Source organism: Oculina patagonica, chromosome 11 (genome assembly GCF_052425735.1).
Source record: "Oculina patagonica isolate OP01 chromosome 11, crgOcupat, whole genome shotgun sequence".
Taxonomy (NCBI): Eukaryota; Metazoa; Cnidaria; class Anthozoa; order Scleractinia; family Oculinidae; genus Oculina; species Oculina patagonica.
Window position 1 is genome coordinate 8,664,835 of NC_135768.1, and position 19,690 is coordinate 8,684,524.

General features: G+C 41.2%; 1 protein-coding gene and 1 pseudogene across 2 annotated transcripts in view; one reads left to right on the forward strand and one right to left on the reverse strand.

Moving 5' to 3' along the window:
• Positions 1-19,690, forward strand: part of LOC144631070 (uncharacterized) — a 125,777-nt pseudogene that overhangs the window by 78,524 nt on the left and 27,563 nt on the right. The window lies entirely within an intron of this gene.
• LOC144630821 (uncharacterized) lies at positions 11,915-13,168 on the reverse strand. The gene has a single exon (XM_078489184.1). It carries the CDS (start codon positions 13,166-13,168, stop codon positions 11,915-11,917), a length of 1,254 nt encoding a protein of 417 aa, XP_078345310.1.

Sequence of the window (19,690 nt, forward strand, 5' to 3'; positions counted from 1 at the left end):
CTTCGTCCTTTATTCTTAGAGTTGCATGCATTTCATACGTATGACGACCGTGAAAGTAAATTCAATTTGGTGAAATTGCTTTCTCGACATTCCAAGTAACCTGGGTCCTGTTTTTTTTTCTTTACGAGTTGTGCATAGTTCGCGCAATCACTCGCAAAGATTAGAAAAAAAGTTAAGAAATTGCTTTGGTACCGTTTTGTTTTTATACATTTCTCAATGCATCACTTTTTGTACTTTATTGTAAATAATGATTACGACAACATTATTAAAAGAATTTCATGATTTTTATGATTTTTCATCATAAACTCAGTTCCCTTTTTAGCATTCAGTTCGTGAAGCGTATAGACAACTTATATCTACACCTGATTAAACTCTTCCCTTAACCCTCCGACGTACAAGCAAACTCATACCCCACCATCGTACATGGGGGGGGGGGGTGGAACCCCTCTCCGGAGTTTTCGTTATATTAAGGCGTAGCGAAATTATTTTGCTCTGAGAAGAAAGCCCTTAGCTAACTCTACAAGATGACATAATTTTATTTGGCTGTGACGTGATATGACGTCACGTGACGTCATTAGAGCCGCCATCTTGGATCCGCCATCTTGGATTTCGACATATTTTTATAAAGTCACAAAATAATGGAAATTGATGCAAAATCAAGCCGGAATGCTTATGGAGTGTAAAAATAAACAAATCTTGTACTTCTATTTCAAAAAACTAGAAAAAATACAGAAAATGCTAAAAATGACCCTTTTTGGTAAGACCTGCTTGTATTTGTGGCGTTGCCATGGCAACGTCAAACATCATGGACACATGGTTGACATATCAAAATTTCCGCAAAGGATGAATGAACAGCTACTGAAAGTTTCAGCGTTGTATAGTAAATCGTTTTTTTTCAAAATTTGGAAAAAACCGTATGGGGGGTGGCATCCACCCCCCCCCCCCCATTAAAAAGGTATAATCCATAAACGATACGATCTGTTTGAGTTATGGAAGACTGAATTAGTGTGTACATAAAATCTTGATCATTTACTGGTGGCACTTATGACCTCCGGTCATACCTGATGTCATTAAATGATACGTTAAATGCATGAACTCGGTCAAAAGAAACACACTTTTCATATCATTTTTAGTTTGCACTTTTTTCTTGTCAAATTTCTCTCAACAAGGCGTATATGTTGCAGGTTAAATCCGTATATAGCCTAGTTTAATCTGCTTTAGCCTGAATATAACACTTTTATAATGACATAAGTAACTTGAAATCAGTCCAATAGATTGTTTTCTTCAGGTTAAAAAAATTAAACTTGGCTGGAAACAGATTTTTTTCTGTAAACGGATTTAACCTGTTAAATATACACGTGCACGAGGCAATAGAAGTTATCAGAGCGAAGGTATTTTGAAGCATTCATTACTTTAATTTTCATTATTTACAACTATGAATTTACAATTTGTCTTGCACAGCACCTCAGAGTAACATCACCTCCTAAAACATCAAATTTATATATAAAAAAAGACAAAATTCAAACCAATTCAAGAGATGTTTAATTCTTAGTCACACCAAGTCGATGCAAAAAATAAGCGTAGGATGTCAGTTGTCGCATTTTTTTTCTGCCGAAATTGACCAGACCTGGTCGCAAAGTCACCACCCAGGCCGTAAGGAGAATGGGGAGGGGCGCAAAAGTTGTTCTCAAGTAAGTTTGTAAGTTTGTGGCCGCCCCAGTGCCATGGGATGCTACAGTGCGTCTGACCAGACTGGCTGAATCTCGCCTGGAAAGGACGAACACGAAAATCATTGTTAATCTATTTTCAATTGAAACCTTTATATTTTCGAGAAGTGATCCGTTTGTTCTTTATCCTTAAAACATCATTAAATTATAATGTGTACAGGTATTGAGAATAAGTGATTTGATCGACTTGGGGATATTGTCTTGATGTACTATCAATTTTTTAGAACTTCTTTAAAAGAAATGTATGGCTGTCATTAAGGAGAGTTAGTATTCAAAGTAGGGAATGGAAAGTAAACTCTTACATCATCCTGGTATTTTCCAGAGGGTCCAGCCTTGTTCGAGCCCTGCTCTAAAGATCCTGACATTGTTGTAGTTGCTAAAAAATATGGAGAGAAACAAATAAACTAAGGTGTGTTTTTAATTCGTGTGGAATTTCTTTGAAAATAGATACTGGAATATTATTGTAGCGTGCAATGTCCAATGAAAATGTACATGTAAACCTGATGGTTAATTTGAAGAGCAAACTGGTCAGAAATAAAATTCTTGATTGAAAAATCAACAGAACCTGTATCCTCTGCATAGAAATCCACCAAGGGAAGCAAGCAAGCAAGCAAGCAAGCAAGCAAGCAGGCAAGCAATGAGTCGATTGTGTTACCGATTGTCCAATAACATGTCTGCGTGGAGTGCACAATTTCTCTGTTACTGACAGGGAAACGTAACAAAATCTCGTTTGCATATTAAAATACATGCTTAAAACAAATTATGACACCAGAAGTTCATAAGTAGAAGTCTACATTTCCGGTAATGGGCCTTGAGATATGTCTTTAACGAGGAGGCTATTTTAAGAACGGCTTTTCCGCGAACCAATAGCCAATCGTTTGCAGCATTTGCTGTTTGCGGCTTTTGATTAGATAGTTCGCAAGTCGGGTGAGAAGAGCTTCCCGGTTAGAAGTAGTTTATTTTTTTGCATGCCTAATTAGTTCATTCGTCTTGACATGCCCTTTGAAGCGTTGCCATCGGCAAACATAGGCGTACGGACCAGGCTGGGGGTGGCGCTGGGGGGGGGGGGGGGCTACAGCCCCCCTAAATTATGGGCAGCAAGAGAAACTTGGGCAAAGCCAGTTTTTAAAGAAGCTTTTATGATTTTCTTTCTCAAAGAGATCTAGATATTTTCTATTTTAACCTGAAGTCGGTGTGGTAAATCTAGTTAAATTCTCACGAGACAATGGTTGCCTAGCATGTGATGGGTTTTGATTATTAGTGTGAGGATCATATGTTGATAAACATATTTGTATTTTTTTATTGCTGGGCACTGTACTGCAAATATCGGGCACAGTGAAACACCTGAAAAAAAGAAAGCTTCTCTCGTGTTGCATATCCTTGCAATGATACCTGCTACATCGTGTTCTGCAGAACGACCATTTAGTGCACTGCGCAGATTAATAACTTACCTCCGCAGCACCTGATGGGACAATGTCAGTAACATCGCACTTATTAACCCTGAAACAATGACATGGATCGTATCATTGATATCTTCCGCCGTGGAAATGGCAGAGACAGCTATTTCTTTTAACTTGTTTTGAGCTCATATGATTTTACTTCATATGGTAGGCCTATGTTAGTGCAACATATGACCTTCGTCTCTTTTCCATTGTAAAAATTTGGGCAACTTGTGAGCATTTTTTTAAGCAAATGGTTCACTGCTCCTCTCCCCCCCCCCCCCCCCCGGCAAAAAAAATTGCTCGTACGCGTATATCGACAAACACCTTCTTTGTGCTCATGGTGAACAATTTTCGCCCGTTACTCCCATGTTACTTTTCATAGTCCACCAAAAAGATCACGAGAAGCCCTCAAAAACAAATTAAGACCGCGACCGAAGGCTGTCATTTTAATTGTAGATGTAGACTTCTAGCTAATGAACTTGTGAACCTATCATAGACACGAACCTTTTTCCTTATCCGTTGCGAGGTGGTACTTTGATGAACTACGGATGTTCTCGCTGACGGAGAATATTCCTTGTGTCCAGATTTAGCTAGATTTCCTTGCCTTCTCTCCTCTTTCGCCAGTAACATGGTCCCGATATAAATACGTTTTATTTCTGAAGAGAAATTGTTTTGTTGTTCTAGTTTTCTTTTTTTTTCGTTTTCCTTTAATAGACACGTGTCCTCGCTGCAACATTTGTCTCATCGATAGAAGAACACTTGTCTAGGTCAAATCTTGTTTTCGTAAAAATTGTTTTATGATGAAACCACACACATATACGGTACCGCTTTTGGCACAAATCGTGACAACTCGCTCGGCTCACCCGGGCTCGCCTCGCTCCTTGTCACGATTAGTGACTAAAACCAGTACCGTATATGTGTGTACAAAAATAGCGAGCGGCTAACAAAAATTTCTGCGGCTTGAGCGCTCAAAAATATCAATCTGACTTGCTGTGCCAGAAATAATTTCAATTGAACAAATATTTTTTCTTAGTATATAAGACAAGATGTCTGCTGCAAGTTATTCGCAAGAAGTTTTGCAACAACTCTTGAAGGAAATTCGTGAATTTGAAAGAAAACCTCAAAGAAACGAAACTTTTTTACTGGCCCAATCCGATTTTAACGAATGGCTACGCGTGTGGAAAATGACCATACCAGAGGGTGGCCGTGCCAGCAAAGACCTTTTTGTATTTCAAAAGAAAACAAAAGGAAAGTTTATTGATTTGGTAAAGAATGAAATAAGAGATTTGAAAAGCGTAAAAGTAAGTTTTGAGATAAAAATAAAGTTTACAAAAGAAAATTTAGAGACTGGTTTAACACAAGAGATGGAGCATTATTTTAAAGAAAAAGAACCGCACGTTTTTAACGAACATAATAAACAACAGATAAAACAAGAGTTCGATAGATTTATTGAAACAGCAAAGGGCCAAATTGAGGCTTGGTCAGAGCGGGGCTCAGGGTGGGTTCTTGAAAGAATAATGGCAGCGTACTTGAATGTTGCACGCTATCAGCCATTGAAAGGAGGAACTTACTTACCCCTCCCAGCAAATTTGGCAAACAAGAAAGCAATCATTAACGTGCGAAACAGGGATAACGAATGTTTGAAGTGGGCTCTAAGAGCTGCTTTATTCCCACCAAGAGACGGAAAAAACTTGCAAAGAACAAGCAAATATCCGGTTAACGACGGAATTAACTATGAAGGAATTTTGTTTCCAACACCTGTAAAACAGATTGACAAGCTTGAGGCACAAAACAAAACACTCGCAATAAACGTTTTCGGCTGGGAAAACAATTGTGTTACAGTGCACAGAATAAGCAAAAAAGAAAAAACCATTCCTCGTATAAACCTTATTTTGATTGAGTCAGGGGAAATTCAGCACTTTTGTTATGTGAAAAGAGTAAGCGCTTTACTATTCAATCAGACAGGATTTTAACACAAACAACACTTTTGCATGATGTGCTTGACCGGTTTCACAAGAGCAGACTTGCTCGAGAACCACGAAAAATATTGCAATGGCATGAACGGTAGGCCGACAAGGATCGAGATGCCGGAAAGGGGGGAAAAACAACATTTTTTTCCAAAATCATCACAAACAGATGAAGGTACCATACGTGATATATGCTGACTTTGAGGCATTGATAAGAAAGATTGAATGCCGCGAGCGTGAAACTCCCAGAAAGCAAACGGAAAAAGGGGGAGCTACACAGAAAAGACAGAAAAGCATGAGGCATGTGGTTTTGCTTACACAGTTGTAAGGAGTGATGGCAAACACAAACGGCCATTTGTTTACAGGGGTGAAAATGCTGTTGAAGTGTTTTTGAACTGTCTTCAAGAGGAAGAGAAAACAATAAGAAATAGTTTGTCATTGCCAAAACCTCTTGTGATGACTTCAGAAGATTGGGTAAAATTTAAAAATGCAACTGATTGCCATATTGTGAAAAAAGTTTGATAAAAGATTACTTTTTAGACTCTTTACCTGTGTGGGAAAGTGAAGAAGGTAGCGTATACACTTATGATGGGCAATGGCACAAAAAATGTTATTACAATGCAAAGAAAGAACTAGACAGTTCGATTCTCATTCAGAAAAGATTGATTCTGAAAAGATTGACAGAAGAGGAGCACAAAGAAGCTGCAGAAGAACAAGATGACTGCTTATGCTGTGGACAACCTTTACTTAGGCAAAACTTTAAAGACTCTGTCAAAGATCATTGCCACATCACAGGCAAGTACCGCGGAGCCGCGCACAACGCATGCAACCTGAAAATGCGAATAAAACCAAAAACGGACCAAATACCAGTTGTATTTCACAACCTGAGGGGCTATGATGCACACCATTTAATGCAAGCGATGTCGAAGCTGTCGCAAGCGACACAGAAAGAGGTGAAATGCGTCGCCAACAACATGGAGAAATACATTACATTTTCATTTGGTGGTCTGCGTTTTATTGACAGCTTGAACTTTCTACAAGGAAGCCTCGATTCACTTGTAAGCGCAACACCGAAGGAGTCATTGAAAATAACAAAAGTCATATCAAAAATAAACAGTGAAAAAAATGCAGAATTTGGGAAAAAATCAGAAAATCATAAAAAAGCAGAAATAGAAAAAAATGCAGAACTTCTTTACAAAAAGGGGATCTATCCGTACGAGTACATGGACTCATGGGATAGATTTATCGAGACAAGTTTGCCAGAAAAAGAAAAGTTTTACAGTAAGCTAAACGACGAGCACATAACAGAAAAAGAGTACGATCACGCAAAGAGTGTATGGGAGGCTTTTGGATGCAAAACTCTGGGCGACTACCACGATTTGTACGTTAAAACTGACGTAACTCTTTTGGCTGATGTTTTTGAGAACTTTCGAAACATATGCCAAGAAAAGTATGGCCTCGATCCAGCTCACTATTTTACATCGCCTGGCCTTTCTTGGGACGCACTCTTGAAGAAGACAGGCGTGCAGCTTGAGCTCCTTACAGACTCAGAAATGCATCTCTTTGTCGAAAGGGGAATAAGAGGAGGTATTTCCATAGTAAGAAAGAGATATGCCAAGGCAAACAATCATTATGTTGAGGGCTATGATCCAAACAAGCCAAAAAAATACATAATGTACCTTGATGCAAACAACCTTTATGGGTGGGCAATGAGCAATCCACTGCCAAAAAGTGGTTTTAGATGGAAAAGAGTTATGCCGACTGAAAACGAAATAATGAGAAAAAAGGAGTTTGCAAAAACCGGCTGGATATTGGAGGTAGATCTCGAATACCCTGCTGAACTGCATGAAGAGCATAATAGCTACCCGTTGGCACCAGAGAAAAAGAAAATAAGTGAGGAACTTTATTCTGATTACCAAAAAAAATTAAAAGATAAGCTTGAACTGAAACTGCCAGACAGCGAAAAGCTTGTTTTGACTCTTGAGGACAAAAGTAACTATGTTGTGCACTACAGAAACTTGCAGTTTTACCTGGAACAGGGCATGAAACTTAAGCGCGTCCACAGGGTGCTGGAGTTTGAACAAGAATGCTGGATGGAGCCGTACATCCGTATGAACACAGAGTTCAGAAAAAATGCAAAGAACGACTTTGAAAAGAACTTTTACAAGCTAATGAATAACTCAGTTTTTGGTAAAACTATGGAAAACTTGCGCAACCGTGTTGACATAAAAATAGTGCGCAGCGATGAAATAAACAAAATAAGAAAATTGGTTGCCAGCCCGTTGTACTCAAGGCATGTTGTGTTTTCAAACGACTTGGTCGGGATTGACATGCGCAAAAGCAAGCTTGTTCTTAATAAGCCTGTCTACACAGGTATGACTATTCTTGACGTAAGCAAGATACTTATGTACGACTTCTTTTACAATCATCTTAAAAAGATATACGGCCCACGCAGCAATCTCTTGTATACGGACACAGACAGCCTTTTGATGGAGATAGAAACAGAAGACATCTATAAAGACATTGAAAAAAATAAAGACCTTTACGATACGAGCGACTACCCGAAAGATCACCTGCTTTACTCAACAGAAAACAAAAAGGTATTGGGAAAAATGAAAGACGAATGCGCAGGAACACCGATTTCAGAGTGTGTTTGTCTGAGACCGAAAATGTACTCGATAATTTACGGCACGCAAACTGCGGACCGAAAAAAAATCAAAAAAGCGAAGGGTGTAAAAAAGAGCGTTGTCAAGAAGCAAATTGTACATGAACAGTATAAGGAAACGCTTTTTAGCACTAAGCAGTTATGGCATGGAATGAACATACTTAGAAGCGAGGGTCATGAGATTTACGGAATGCATCTCAACAAGGTCTCGTTGTCGCCTTTTGACTCAAAGCGATGGATAGCGGATGATGGAATACATACAAATGCTTACGGGTATAAGCCACATAAAAATAACTTTTATAGCTTTTCTGGCGGTAACTGTGTATTTGGAGGAATAACTAGCAATTCTTCACGCACGAAGCCGCGCTTGGGACCATCGTGTAAGTAATAAAGCACTGGCTGATTAGGTTTAGTAACAGACCTTTCAATGCTGTAGACTTTTAATGACCAAATCGGATCTGTTGCCCTTTTTACACCACCTTCCAGCTCGCCAGGTTGGTAGAGAAAGCGCACATTAACGAGAGAAGGGATTTTTTTTTCTTTCTTGCCAACAGGTCTTGTATATTTTGAGGACGGTTTTGACGAAACAGCCTTTTCTTTGATTGCTGCAGCTGGTTTCTTACCAGTAAGACTGGTTACTTCGTTGTTCAGAGCGTCAACAACTTCGGGTAGCCTTTTTACCCACGCTGTCGACCGCTGGCCAGATGGCAGGGTCAACTCGACACCGTACTGATAACCAAACAGGCGCTCTGCCAGTGTTTGATTAAAACGTTCAACAATGGCTTGATCTCTGTGGATGTTAACACGCCCTCGCCTAATATAAGTTTTGTGATTTTCCATTTCTTTGGTAACAGCACCCATAAATTCGCGCCCGGGGTCAACTTGCAGCATCTGTGGCCATTTTAGTGCACTTCGCCTGTAAATTGCCTGAAAACCTTTTGCAACCTCAGTTGAATCTTTGGAGGTCAACGGCTCGGCCTCTTTGTAACGGCTAGCAACGTCAACAACAGTCAGCGCGTATTTGTAAACTTTTCGCCCTCTCGGCAGTTTGTCGTGTGGCAGAAAAAGAAGGTCCGCCTGGTGGACCGCGTTAGGAGAAGAAACATCGAATTTTGGGCGAGGAACGTATCGTGGTGCCGGAAGGTAGATCTGCCAAAGGGCCTGCTTAACTAGCCACTTTTTTGCAGCATCTTCGGAAACCTTGGCGGCCTCGGCTAATTTTTTTATCGCGGCAATTCCTTTCCAGTAGCCCTGGGGGCTATAGTAGACTTTCGAGATCTTTGCGTCCATGTGTGTATACAAGAAAAAAAGAAAAGTTTAAAGAAACCGAAAGGCAGCGTACCCAAGTGCAAGCGCGCCAGCACCAACGAACATAAGTTCACCTTGTTTCTGCTGCTCGCTTGGCTGATAAAAATCAGAAAACTTGGGCTCTTTCGGTAAAATAATTTGTTTGTCAGGATGTGCCTGGTTGTAGAGTTTGAAAGCGTAGTCAGTGTTAGTGAAGTTCTGTTTGGCCTGCTCTTTTATTTCCGCGTTAGTTTGTATCCAGTCGAGGAGTTTGGTGCGGTCGCGAGAGTATTTAGCGTAAGCGGCCTGGTAAGCCTCGAGAGCTTTGTCGTGTCTTTCTTTTTCTTTTAAAGCGGCGTCATCTCCGCCACCCAAAGCTCGAGCAAGGTAGTTGCCGCCAATGAAAGCAGCAGCGTTCAAGATAGCTCCGCCAGCCATAATCGCGATGCTTGCCATTGTGTGTCTTTGTTCTTATATTATGCGAATTTTGTTTTAATTGGTTGGGAGGATTTTTTGGTCCTCGAGATATTGTTTTAGTGCAAGACTGCCTGTCATGACGGCTGTGAACTTTACATAGTTCATAAAACTGCTGCTTGGGTCGGATGTAAAGTTTTCTTTCACAACTTTTTTGGCAGCCCAGCCGATTCCTGCGGCGAGACCGGTAAGAGTGGCGGCATCCATGAGTGTTTTCACGAGCTTGTTGTCGGACATGACGGTAGAACTTAGTTCAGTATAAAATAAAAAAAAAAACATTTAATTGAAAATTCATTGTTCCCCTTCTTCTTGAGCGCTTTCGCGCACTTTCACGAAAATATCTGGGTTTTTTGCAATCCAAACGATTGTTTTGACGGACTTTTCCGTGAAATTTATCCAAACCAAGCCAACCGTTGAAACTGCAGCAACGGTTAACATAAACTGTTGGATGTCAGGGACTTTCCACATTTTATTATAAAATGATGAAAAAATATTTAATTGAAAGTTTATTAATCCATCGGACGAATTCCTCTTTTTGGTTGCGGAATTTTCGATGATGCGCTGATTCGCTGCCGCTCTGCAGGAGCCTCTTGAGCGGGCTTGGGTTCTGGTGCCGTGCCTTTGGCTGGGTGGGTTTTGCTCTTGAAAAAGGCATTGATGTCTTCGCGTTTGAAATAAGTTGTAATAATTGCAACGCCAATGCCCAGCAAAGAGATCCATTGATTTGTGCTTAGACCGCTGGATTCCGGCGGAGACTCGGTCGGAGCTGGTTCCGTTACGGGTGGAGTTACATTTCGCTTAGCAGACGCAGATTTCTTTTCCTTTTCTTTTGCAATTATGGCAGCGGCCTCGACAGCAGCTTTTTTCTGTGCTTCACGAGCCTGTTTTGTTTTTTCAGCTGCAAGCTTGCCAGCAGCCACTCGCTTTGGATTTTTGGCAGGTTTTGTTGCAGGAGTTGTTGAAGTGACTTGTGGCCCGAACGTTTTCTTGAACAACTGCAGGTTCGCTTGGTATTTGTGTTTCAGGGTCCGCCATTTATTAGAAAAAATAATAATATTTAAATGAAAAATGCTTAGCAAACTTTTTTGGTCAGCATTTAATGAGCATTGTTCAGTAATTACTTAGCATTTTCTTAGCATTGCTTAGTAATTTACTCAGGAAGATCTTTATGCTCGCTTTCTAGAGTCGCTTCTGGTGCTGTGCTGTAATCAATGTGCTTTGCTGTTATCAAAGCAACAGAAGCTGGAGCAAGAAACTTGCCGTATTTGAAAGACAAACCGCCGACAAGATTGGAAAGCTCGTTGTTGATGATGTAGTCATTTTTTAGCTCTTTTTGCAAAGCTTCAATATTTTTTAAGGGCACGAACAGACTTGCGGCTTTCGTAAAAAGAGTGAGCGCGCTGTCGATAAGATTTTCTGTGGTCTTGGCCCCAACATACGCTTCGTACCTCTTGAAGTACTTTTCGACGTCTTTGTCGGTCAAGCGCTTTACCTGATCGTGAGTTAGCTGCACACCGATTGCTTCTTTAGACTTGCCTGTTGAAACAAGTCTTGCAAGCTGTTCACGTAAAGCTGGAATGTCAGGTCCCGCTGCTTGCATCTCTGACGGCATACTGCCTGGTTCAGGTTCAAGCAATTCCATTACGGACGTTTCTAACATAATTCGTTCACTTGCAGTGATATCGGTGGAAGTTGCGAACGGGTCAGCCATTTATTACTCTAAAAAATATGTTCAATAAAAAAATTCTGTGCCGTAAGGGTGGCGATGAGAAATAACAAGATGCGAAAACTTATTTTTTTTCAGCTTTGAAATGACTTCTTTGTAATCTTCATGGGAAAGTTCGCCAGCGTAATCCTCAAAGATTGCCTTCGTGGTCTTGGCAGAGGGGGTGTAAAAGAAAACGATTGCCGCAACATTTTCGCGGAATGAGGATGTAATGCTTGTCATTTTTTGAGTCAGCACCCAAACGCTCAAACCTGCGTGGCGAGCAGAGAAAGCAAGATTCACCAACTCCCCCGTTCTCCCTTTCACATCTTTAGAAGCAGCGCAGTCATCGAGGATAATAAGAGTGTTTGTACCCTCAAAAAGAATTCTTGCCAGACTTAACCAATATTCAACCTCGTGCTGCTCGCAAATGTAAACATAAAAGCGCGGATCTTCCTCAGCAAAGCGATAATAAGTCTTGTTGTGCGCGAAAGTCGGGCAGATGAGCACGATGTAGTCAAACTTGCCTCGGAAAGGGCCACAAAGCTGATTGACCACGTACCTTGTTTTTCCTGAGTTCGTTGGTCTAACAATGAGGGCGTTAAAGGGTATATTGGCAGGATCCATTTCAGAACTTCGTTCTTATATTATAAAAGCACAGATTCTAACTGCCTGCCAATTATATTCATTTGGGCGTCGCTGATTACGTAAATGTGGCAGTTCAAATTACCTGAGCCGCTTGTTTTCCTCTCTAGCTCAAGCTGGACACCGTCCTTTGTGTTCACAAGGCGCTTGCCGCTTCCGTGCATCGAGTGGTCAGCCATGGAACGCAGATCAATCAGAAGGCCGAACTTGTCTTCTGTGTAAAACTTTTGCAGGGTCATGTGCTGCGTTTTATTTTTTTCTTTCATGTAGAATCTTTTAACTTCTTCCCATATGTCCATTCCTTCGATGCCGTTGTTGTACAGCATGTTTGGCGAGCCGTTGACAGTGACGCTTACTTTTGTAAGGTCTGGGTTAATGTACTTTTCCGAGATCCTTGCACCTTTGGCATATTGCTCTATAAAAAGTAGCAAGATACCTTTTAGGGACCTCCTCTGAGGGTTGACCTTAAGATTCAGACGTGTGTCGGATCCTTTTGCAAAAGTAACAACTTCGGCACGCTGGATGTGGTCGTAAGCGAACTCTTTGCCGCCCGAGTAAGCGCTAAACGCCTCATCTGCAATTTCCTTGCTTCTTATCATCTCGTACTCCAGCTGGATGTTTGTCAGCTTGTATTTCAGTTTTGTTGCATCTGAGCCTCTTACAACATGTTCGGCTGCCGCGAGCTTCAGTTCAAAAACAAGATCGTTGTATAGTGCCTGAGGATAAAATGCCCCGTGGTCAGTTAAAATCTGGTGATCCAGACGGATCCGGTATTTATTTCCATATAGCTCATTCAGCTTTTTTTCTGCTTCGACTCCTGAAGTTTTCTTATCGCCAGCATTTGAGCGAATTTTGTTGAGGTCCTCGCTCTGAATGCCCTCTGGCACCCTGTCGTCGCGCTCCTCCTGCGAAAGGAAAAAATCTTCGAATATTTTGTAGATGTCATAGCCAACCGTGTCCTGCATGACGGTGCCTTCGTACTTTACAACAAACTTGTCGACCAGAGCTCGGCTGACGTTGTCAACCAGAAAGTTGTTGGCATGGCCTCCGCTCAAGTCGATGTTGAAGCGCAGCGCCAGCGAGCCAGGCACAATGACCTCGTTTTCGTTCAGCTTTGGCACCGAAACATACAACGTTTCCTCTGGATTGGCTTCAGTGCGGTCAAAAGTGATTCGTTTTACAGCGCGCTCGGCTTTCAGTGCGCCGAGGATTTTCTCCGTGCGTCCCGGTCGAAGGTTTTCTTGAACAGCAGCCATCACTCGATAACCTTTATTGTTAAATTGAAAAGTTTAATTTGAAAATATATATAAATTACGTGATGGCGGAAGGTGGTGGTGATTTTGGATACGAAGACCATGATTTGGACAACGAACTTGACCATAAAAGTGATTACGATGATGATGAACAAGAGGTAAACAGAACAACAGAATTTCAGCCAGATATGGCATCAACATTCTACCATGGGGGTGAAGAACATGAAATGCAAACAATGCAGCACGAAAAGAGCGGGCTGCCAGACACATCCTACGAAGAAACACCTTTGCTTGGCAGTGCGCAATCAATGAGCGAAAAGGCATGGAATGCTCTAAAAGGGGTGTTTCCAGAAAGCTCATCAACAAATCTTGAAGCCTCTTACAGTCTAAAGGGCAGATTACAAGTAAAAATGGCCGGAGCTGGTAAAAAAATATATGACCTTTTCACCACCAAAAGGGGTACAGGTGGTGAACAACAGCTAAATCCAAGTCTTACAAAAGAAATCAGGAAAGAACTTGGACCAATGGCACAAGAACTTATTGAGAGAGACAATAAAGAAATAAAAGATGAGCGCCAAAGATTATTAAGAGAAGCTGAAATTCAACTACAACAGAAAGCAGAAAGAATTGGCACGCAAAAAGAAAAAGCAAACCAAGAAGTGCAAGATCTGAGAATAAGAAACGAGCGAACTCAGGCAAGAATTGAACAACTTGGGTCAAATGTTGAAAATGAATCAGAATTGCGCAGACTTATGCAACTGAAAAAAAATCTTGAAAAGGATTTTGAAAACGCAAAAAAAGAATTTGCTGCTCTTGAAAAACAAGCAAAGCAGAAAGCGAAAGAACAAACACGAGTCGACCAACTAAGGGCAAGCCTCGCTGCCAAAGAGAGCGAAAGAAACACTTTGCAAGAAAGGCTCAACGATACAAGAACGTTAGATGATCTTAAAGAGCAAGAAGCCGAGCTGAAGCGCCAAAACGAGGAAGACAAAAAAATTATTGAAGATGAAAATGACTCACCATCTGAAAAACAAGCCGCAGAAGAAAGAGTTGCGGAAAGAACCGAGGAGCTCGCACGTTTGCAAACGCAGATTGCGGAAAGAGAAAGGGCGCTTCCACTTCGTGAGAGGATCAAAGAAATCTTCAAAAAAAATGGCGTGACAGTAACAGCAATCTTTCTTGCTGCTGGTGTCACGATTGGTGCTGTTATTGGGGCCATTACAAACTCTTTGAAGGCTACCGGCAAAGCTTTGGGAAAAGGCCTGAAAGATGTTGGCTCAAAGGTTGCATCAGCTCTGCCAGGGCTCATTGGCTCGATTGTGAGCTTTCTTTTCAAAACCGCGGGTCAAGCCATCGGTTTTCTTGCTGAACACACCTGGCTGCTTATCCTTGCTGTGGTTGTTTTTCTTGTTGAAAGATACATCAAGAAGAGACGTTAACGCATAAGGGCGTAGAGCAAAGCTGCAGCTCCAACCGCGCCAACAGCGACAGTTGCTTTGTTTATTTCGTGTGTATCATTGACTTCGACCTTCGTCGCTTTTGCGCTTTGCGCGCTTTCAGCTTTAGCACCTTCTGTGCTCACTGGTGCCGTATTTTTTTTTGTGTCCCTTTGTGACTCCTTGTGTATAGGATTTGAAGGGTGGCTGTTTGGTGGGTTTACCTTTGATGGTCCTCCGGCCATCAGTTTAAGAGCTGCTTTTTTTGTTGATTTATTAACATCATTATTCAATCCTATTTTCATTCCTGCTACAGCCTGCTTCAGCTGATTGTTGTAGCCGACAACGCTTTCTGTGTTTATCACCATACTACCCGGCATCAGCCAGGCACCAGGGCAGACAGCAAGGTTAAGCCGAACCTTCGCTTCATCGATAGAAAGTTGGTATCTTTGAACTGACTTTGCCAGATCTGGTTGCCTTATAGCGTCTTCAACCAACACGAGGAACTCACTTTGAGCCTCCTTTGCGCGGCCGCCTGTGCCAAGTATGCTACTTCGAACGTTGACCTGCGAACCCAGAATACAGTAGACAAAAGCCTCTATCGACTGGTTTACTCTCGACAAACCTGCCTGAGTCAGCCCTTCTGCGGCGTTAGGACAAAACCAGTCTGCCTGTGCATATGCAGCGTCGTCTGGCTCGATATATTGAATTAAGTTACCCTTGCTTGCAGCTCCCCCTTCGTCCGAAAATTTATCGTAATCGGGGTATTTTGCTCCAGAATTTTTTGGTCCAATGTTAGTAAACCAGATATAAACGTCACCAAGTCCGTGGTTTGCGCCTCTTGTGAAACGAAAATCGCTTGACGGGTCGACACCGAACTCAGCGCATATTCTTTTATACGAAGCCACGTCGTACTTGTTGTCGAACTGGCTAAACGTTGGGTCGCCTGGCAAGGCGCTTACGCTCTAAATTCCACCCATCTGAAACAATATTCGCCTGATTGTGAAATAAACGTGAAAGAGGTAAAAATTACGCACAACAGGTGGCAAACTGAGAGCTGAGTGTTCTTCATCAAAAATTTCACGACTAATTCCGCTGCCTGTTGTCGCGCACCAGACAGCAAAGTTAAGTTGTTGAGGCCAGTAGCCCATATTAGGGCTAGCAAGCCACCTTTTTGACTCTTTTCCTGATGTATGCTTCAGTTTTGTTTTTTGAAAAATCTCTCTTAATTTTGTTGTGAAATATTGGTCTGGTGTGACGAAGATGTTAATTTTGCTGTTAAATATTTTTTTCAAACTTGGTGCGGCTTCGTGAAATCCAACAGCGGGAATTGGCAAAGATGCGCCTTTTGCGCCGCTTGGTGACAGCTGTTGTGGAAAACCACCTGAAATTTGATTCACCCCCAGTGCTTTTTTCATCTCTGGGCTCCAATATTTGCTGTCAGAGCCAAAAACATTTATCAAATGGCCTTGCCCTGCCTTGAAATAAATGTCTGCCGTTGCTGTGTGGTTGTAAGCGAATTCAACCTGTGCAACAAATTTTGTTCTTTCAGCGTTTGGATATTTTGCAAGAAAAGGTTTCCACGCCTTGTCTTTCGCCGCTTCAGAAATTTTAGTTGCTTCTGGGGTTTTCATCCACTTCATAAAATCTCTTTCTTTGGAATCAAGAAAAATTGATTTAGAAATGTCATCAGCTCTCGGAATAGGCGGAGCCATTTTTATATTAAAGATTTATTTTTCAAAAGAAAATTATAAAGATGGTTGTGCTCACTGTCACCACAACAGAAAATCCTCACACTGTGAATTTCGATTATCCTATTCCAAAATCGAGCTATATCAGACTTCTGTCATCTCATATCCCTAACTCTTGGTTTAATCTAAAAGAGAAGGGAAAAATCATTTTTATAAATGAAGATGAAAAGCCGATCGATGTGCCCTTTCCGGCTGGTCATTACACTCTCAAAAGGTTGGCGAGTGAATTGAAAAATAATTTTTCTAAACATCGTATTGAATTGCCCACAGATATTAATACTCCACTTGGCCAGCTTGTAATCACAAATGCCCAGTTTAAAAAATTAGTTGTTGATCCAAATATGTCTAATTTACTACTAAGAAAAAATTATACTTCGCATTTGGAACATGAAACTAAAATAAAAAGATTAAATTCTCCCACAACTTATTTCATACATTGTGATTTAGTTGACAGAGAACAAAATCTTTTTAATGGAAAACCGTCTTCCGTTTTGGCTTGTTTCGACATCCGAGGAAAGGCTTACGAAAACATAAATTACAAAGGTGAACAGCCCAATGTCTTGCGTGACGTTATGGCTGATGCACAAGTGACATCTCTGACTCTTTCGATTAGAGATGAGAATGGAAATCCCTTCGATTTTAACGGCTCAAATCTTACATATGAGCTGGAATTTAATTTAATTAAATACAAAAATAACTTTTATGTATACGACCATGTCATCTGCTTATGTTCTCCCGAGTGCCCCTGCTTATGGTGTAAGCGAAGAAAACAGCGTAAAACAAACACTGTATCCAGCTTTGCCAAATCAACCAGAAAACTTTAGGTTAACAAAAATCAATCAAATTTGTTCAGAATTTGACAAAGAAGTTGCAAAATACCGAGCTGTTTTGAAAAAGTATAAAAAGGTGAAGTCTTTTTTTCATTATTCCGCAATTTTAATGGGTGGTTTGTCCAGTGTTCTCTCTGCTTCCAGCCTTGGAACAGCGGTAACAGTCGTTGGTTTGCCGGTAAGCGTTCCTCTCGCAGCATGTGCTGCAATTACAGGCGTTTTGTCTGCCGCTTTCACTGGAGCGAGCAAAAAACTTGAACCAAAAATTATGAAAAATAATGAAATTACTTCTCTTGCTGTTGCCAAACGTGAAACTGTCAATAGACTTGTTTCTGCCGCTCTCATTGACAATAAAGTTGATGACAAAGAGTTTCAAATTATTTTGGATGAATATTCTCGTTACATGGCCCTCAAAGAGACTGTTCGCATGCACCTTACAAAAAATTAAGCCAAAAAAAGTCATCCCCACAGCCTGACATTGAGAAACTGAGACAGGAAATTCGACAAGAAGAATTAGATAGGTTAAAAAAAAGAATATCAGCAGAGTCGAAATCAGATTTGAGAAAATAAACACTGGATTTAATCTGAGTGTTCAGAAAAATAAAATTAACGCATGACACAAATCGTGACATTGTGTTACACACAGCGTGACATTGTGTGACACAGAGCGTGACAGTCACGCGTGACGTTGCGTGACAGGTCAAACGAAAGGGCAAAACCCTGGTCGGGGGGTGCTCGTTGGCTGTTTCTTGCCTAGCCCCGGCTAGGACTTTTTCCCCGCCGCTGACAAGGCGGCTGTCCCGCATTTTTACCTCTGCCGAGGTTTGAAATCCCGAGGAATTTCTGAGCACCCCCACGTTATCAGTAGGGCCGAGGCGGGTTCACCCAGGGGTATCTCCCACTGAAAGGAGTCCCCCTATACCCCGTAATTCACCATCCGCACAAGCCATTATAACAGGATTCAAGTGGTTGGCCATCCACTACCTCCCTTGACTTCACCAGAATTTGTGAACTAACAAAAAGTTACGGCCGCGTTAACTTATATATAGTTCACTTTGTCACATTTTTCACTTGTGGTACCCTTTTCACCTATTTTGAGCAAGTACGCATGCGCTTTTGGGCATCAGGATGATGTCATCATTAATTAGACACTTGGTAAAGTTTGGTAAATAGGCTAAAATGTTGGTTCTTTTCCAAGCGATTTGCTTTATTTTAACCGAACTTTCTACTCCCGTTTGGCAAAATGAGGTCAGACAGATAACATATCAAGTCGTGGAAGCAATGCTTGAAGCAGAAAAAAAATAAACAGGCCCGATTGAGTCCGATGTTTCGGGAAAGTTCTTTCGATCGATCGATAAACTTCTGTGATCAAATCCTGTTATTTCTCGATTTCTTCTCTTCGCTTCACTTCGCCAGCTTCTGTGGGGGCACAAAAAATTACAGCGCGTTAACTGAGCGTATTTTTTTTGTAATATCTGTTCTGTTTCGTTTTTTATCGGCCCAAACACTAAATCCTGATTAGGCCGCCATGTTTTCTTCCTGCTCGTCCAAGGGCCTGAGAACTAAAAATATGGTTTCCAGACTCTCTCTGAAAATGTCACGCAACTCACGTAAGTCTCTCGCGATTTTGCGTGCCGCTAGCAGGGCAACCATTTTTCTGTCAAAAAAAACGTTTTTGCACTTTGTCAGACAATGATTTGCATGTTTTTTAACACGCGTTGTTTGTCAAAAAGTTTGCAAGAAGCTTTTTGTCAACTGATTTTAACAATTCGATGGTTTCTTCTCTTATAAAAAAGTTTTTTTTTTCATTTTTATGGTAATTAGGACGCATAATGTCTTGTTCTTTTGTGTTGTTTGAGATTTTTTTTGGGCATGTTGATATGATTGATTTCCTTCCTTTCCCCATTTTATCTTTATTGAGCATTTGTTCAATAGGAATTATTCCTGGCACAGCAAGTCAGATTGATATTTTTGAGCGCTCAAGCCGCAGAAATTTTTGTTTGCCGCTCGCTATTTTTGTACACACATATACGGTACTGGTTTTAGTCACTAATCGTGACAAGGAGCGAGGCGAGCCCGGGTGAGCCGAGCGAGTTGTCACGATTTGTGCCAAAAGCGGTACCGTATATGTGTGTAAACCTGCCATCATTCTCTGCTTCTTTTGTTCTCACAACCTTGTTATTCCACTGCGAGGGAAGTTCAAAATTATTTTCTGTGGAAAGATGGTCTTTTACATTGTACACGGCACCTACACCTGGTGCAACATAGCAACCACGTTAGAAGCTATCAGATTGACAGGATGAGTTGATTAAGGAGTTCATCAGGAGTGATTAAGATATCTGTGTTACCTGAAACAGCATCTGAAAATACAATTATAATTTGTCTTAACATAAAGACGTTTAGCTTGAAATACTTTTTGATATAAAGCGGTAGTTTTTCACTGCCTTTTCCAGTTTGCTTTCACTTTACCGCACAGCTCACTAGACTTCGAGAGAACAATAGAACTAA

What these genes read in the sequence shown, in the direction of transcription:
- LOC144630821 (XM_078489184.1), bottom strand. Translation starts at nt 13,168, where the DNA reads ATGGCTGCTGTTCAAGAAAACCTTCGACCGGGACGCACGGAGAAAATC.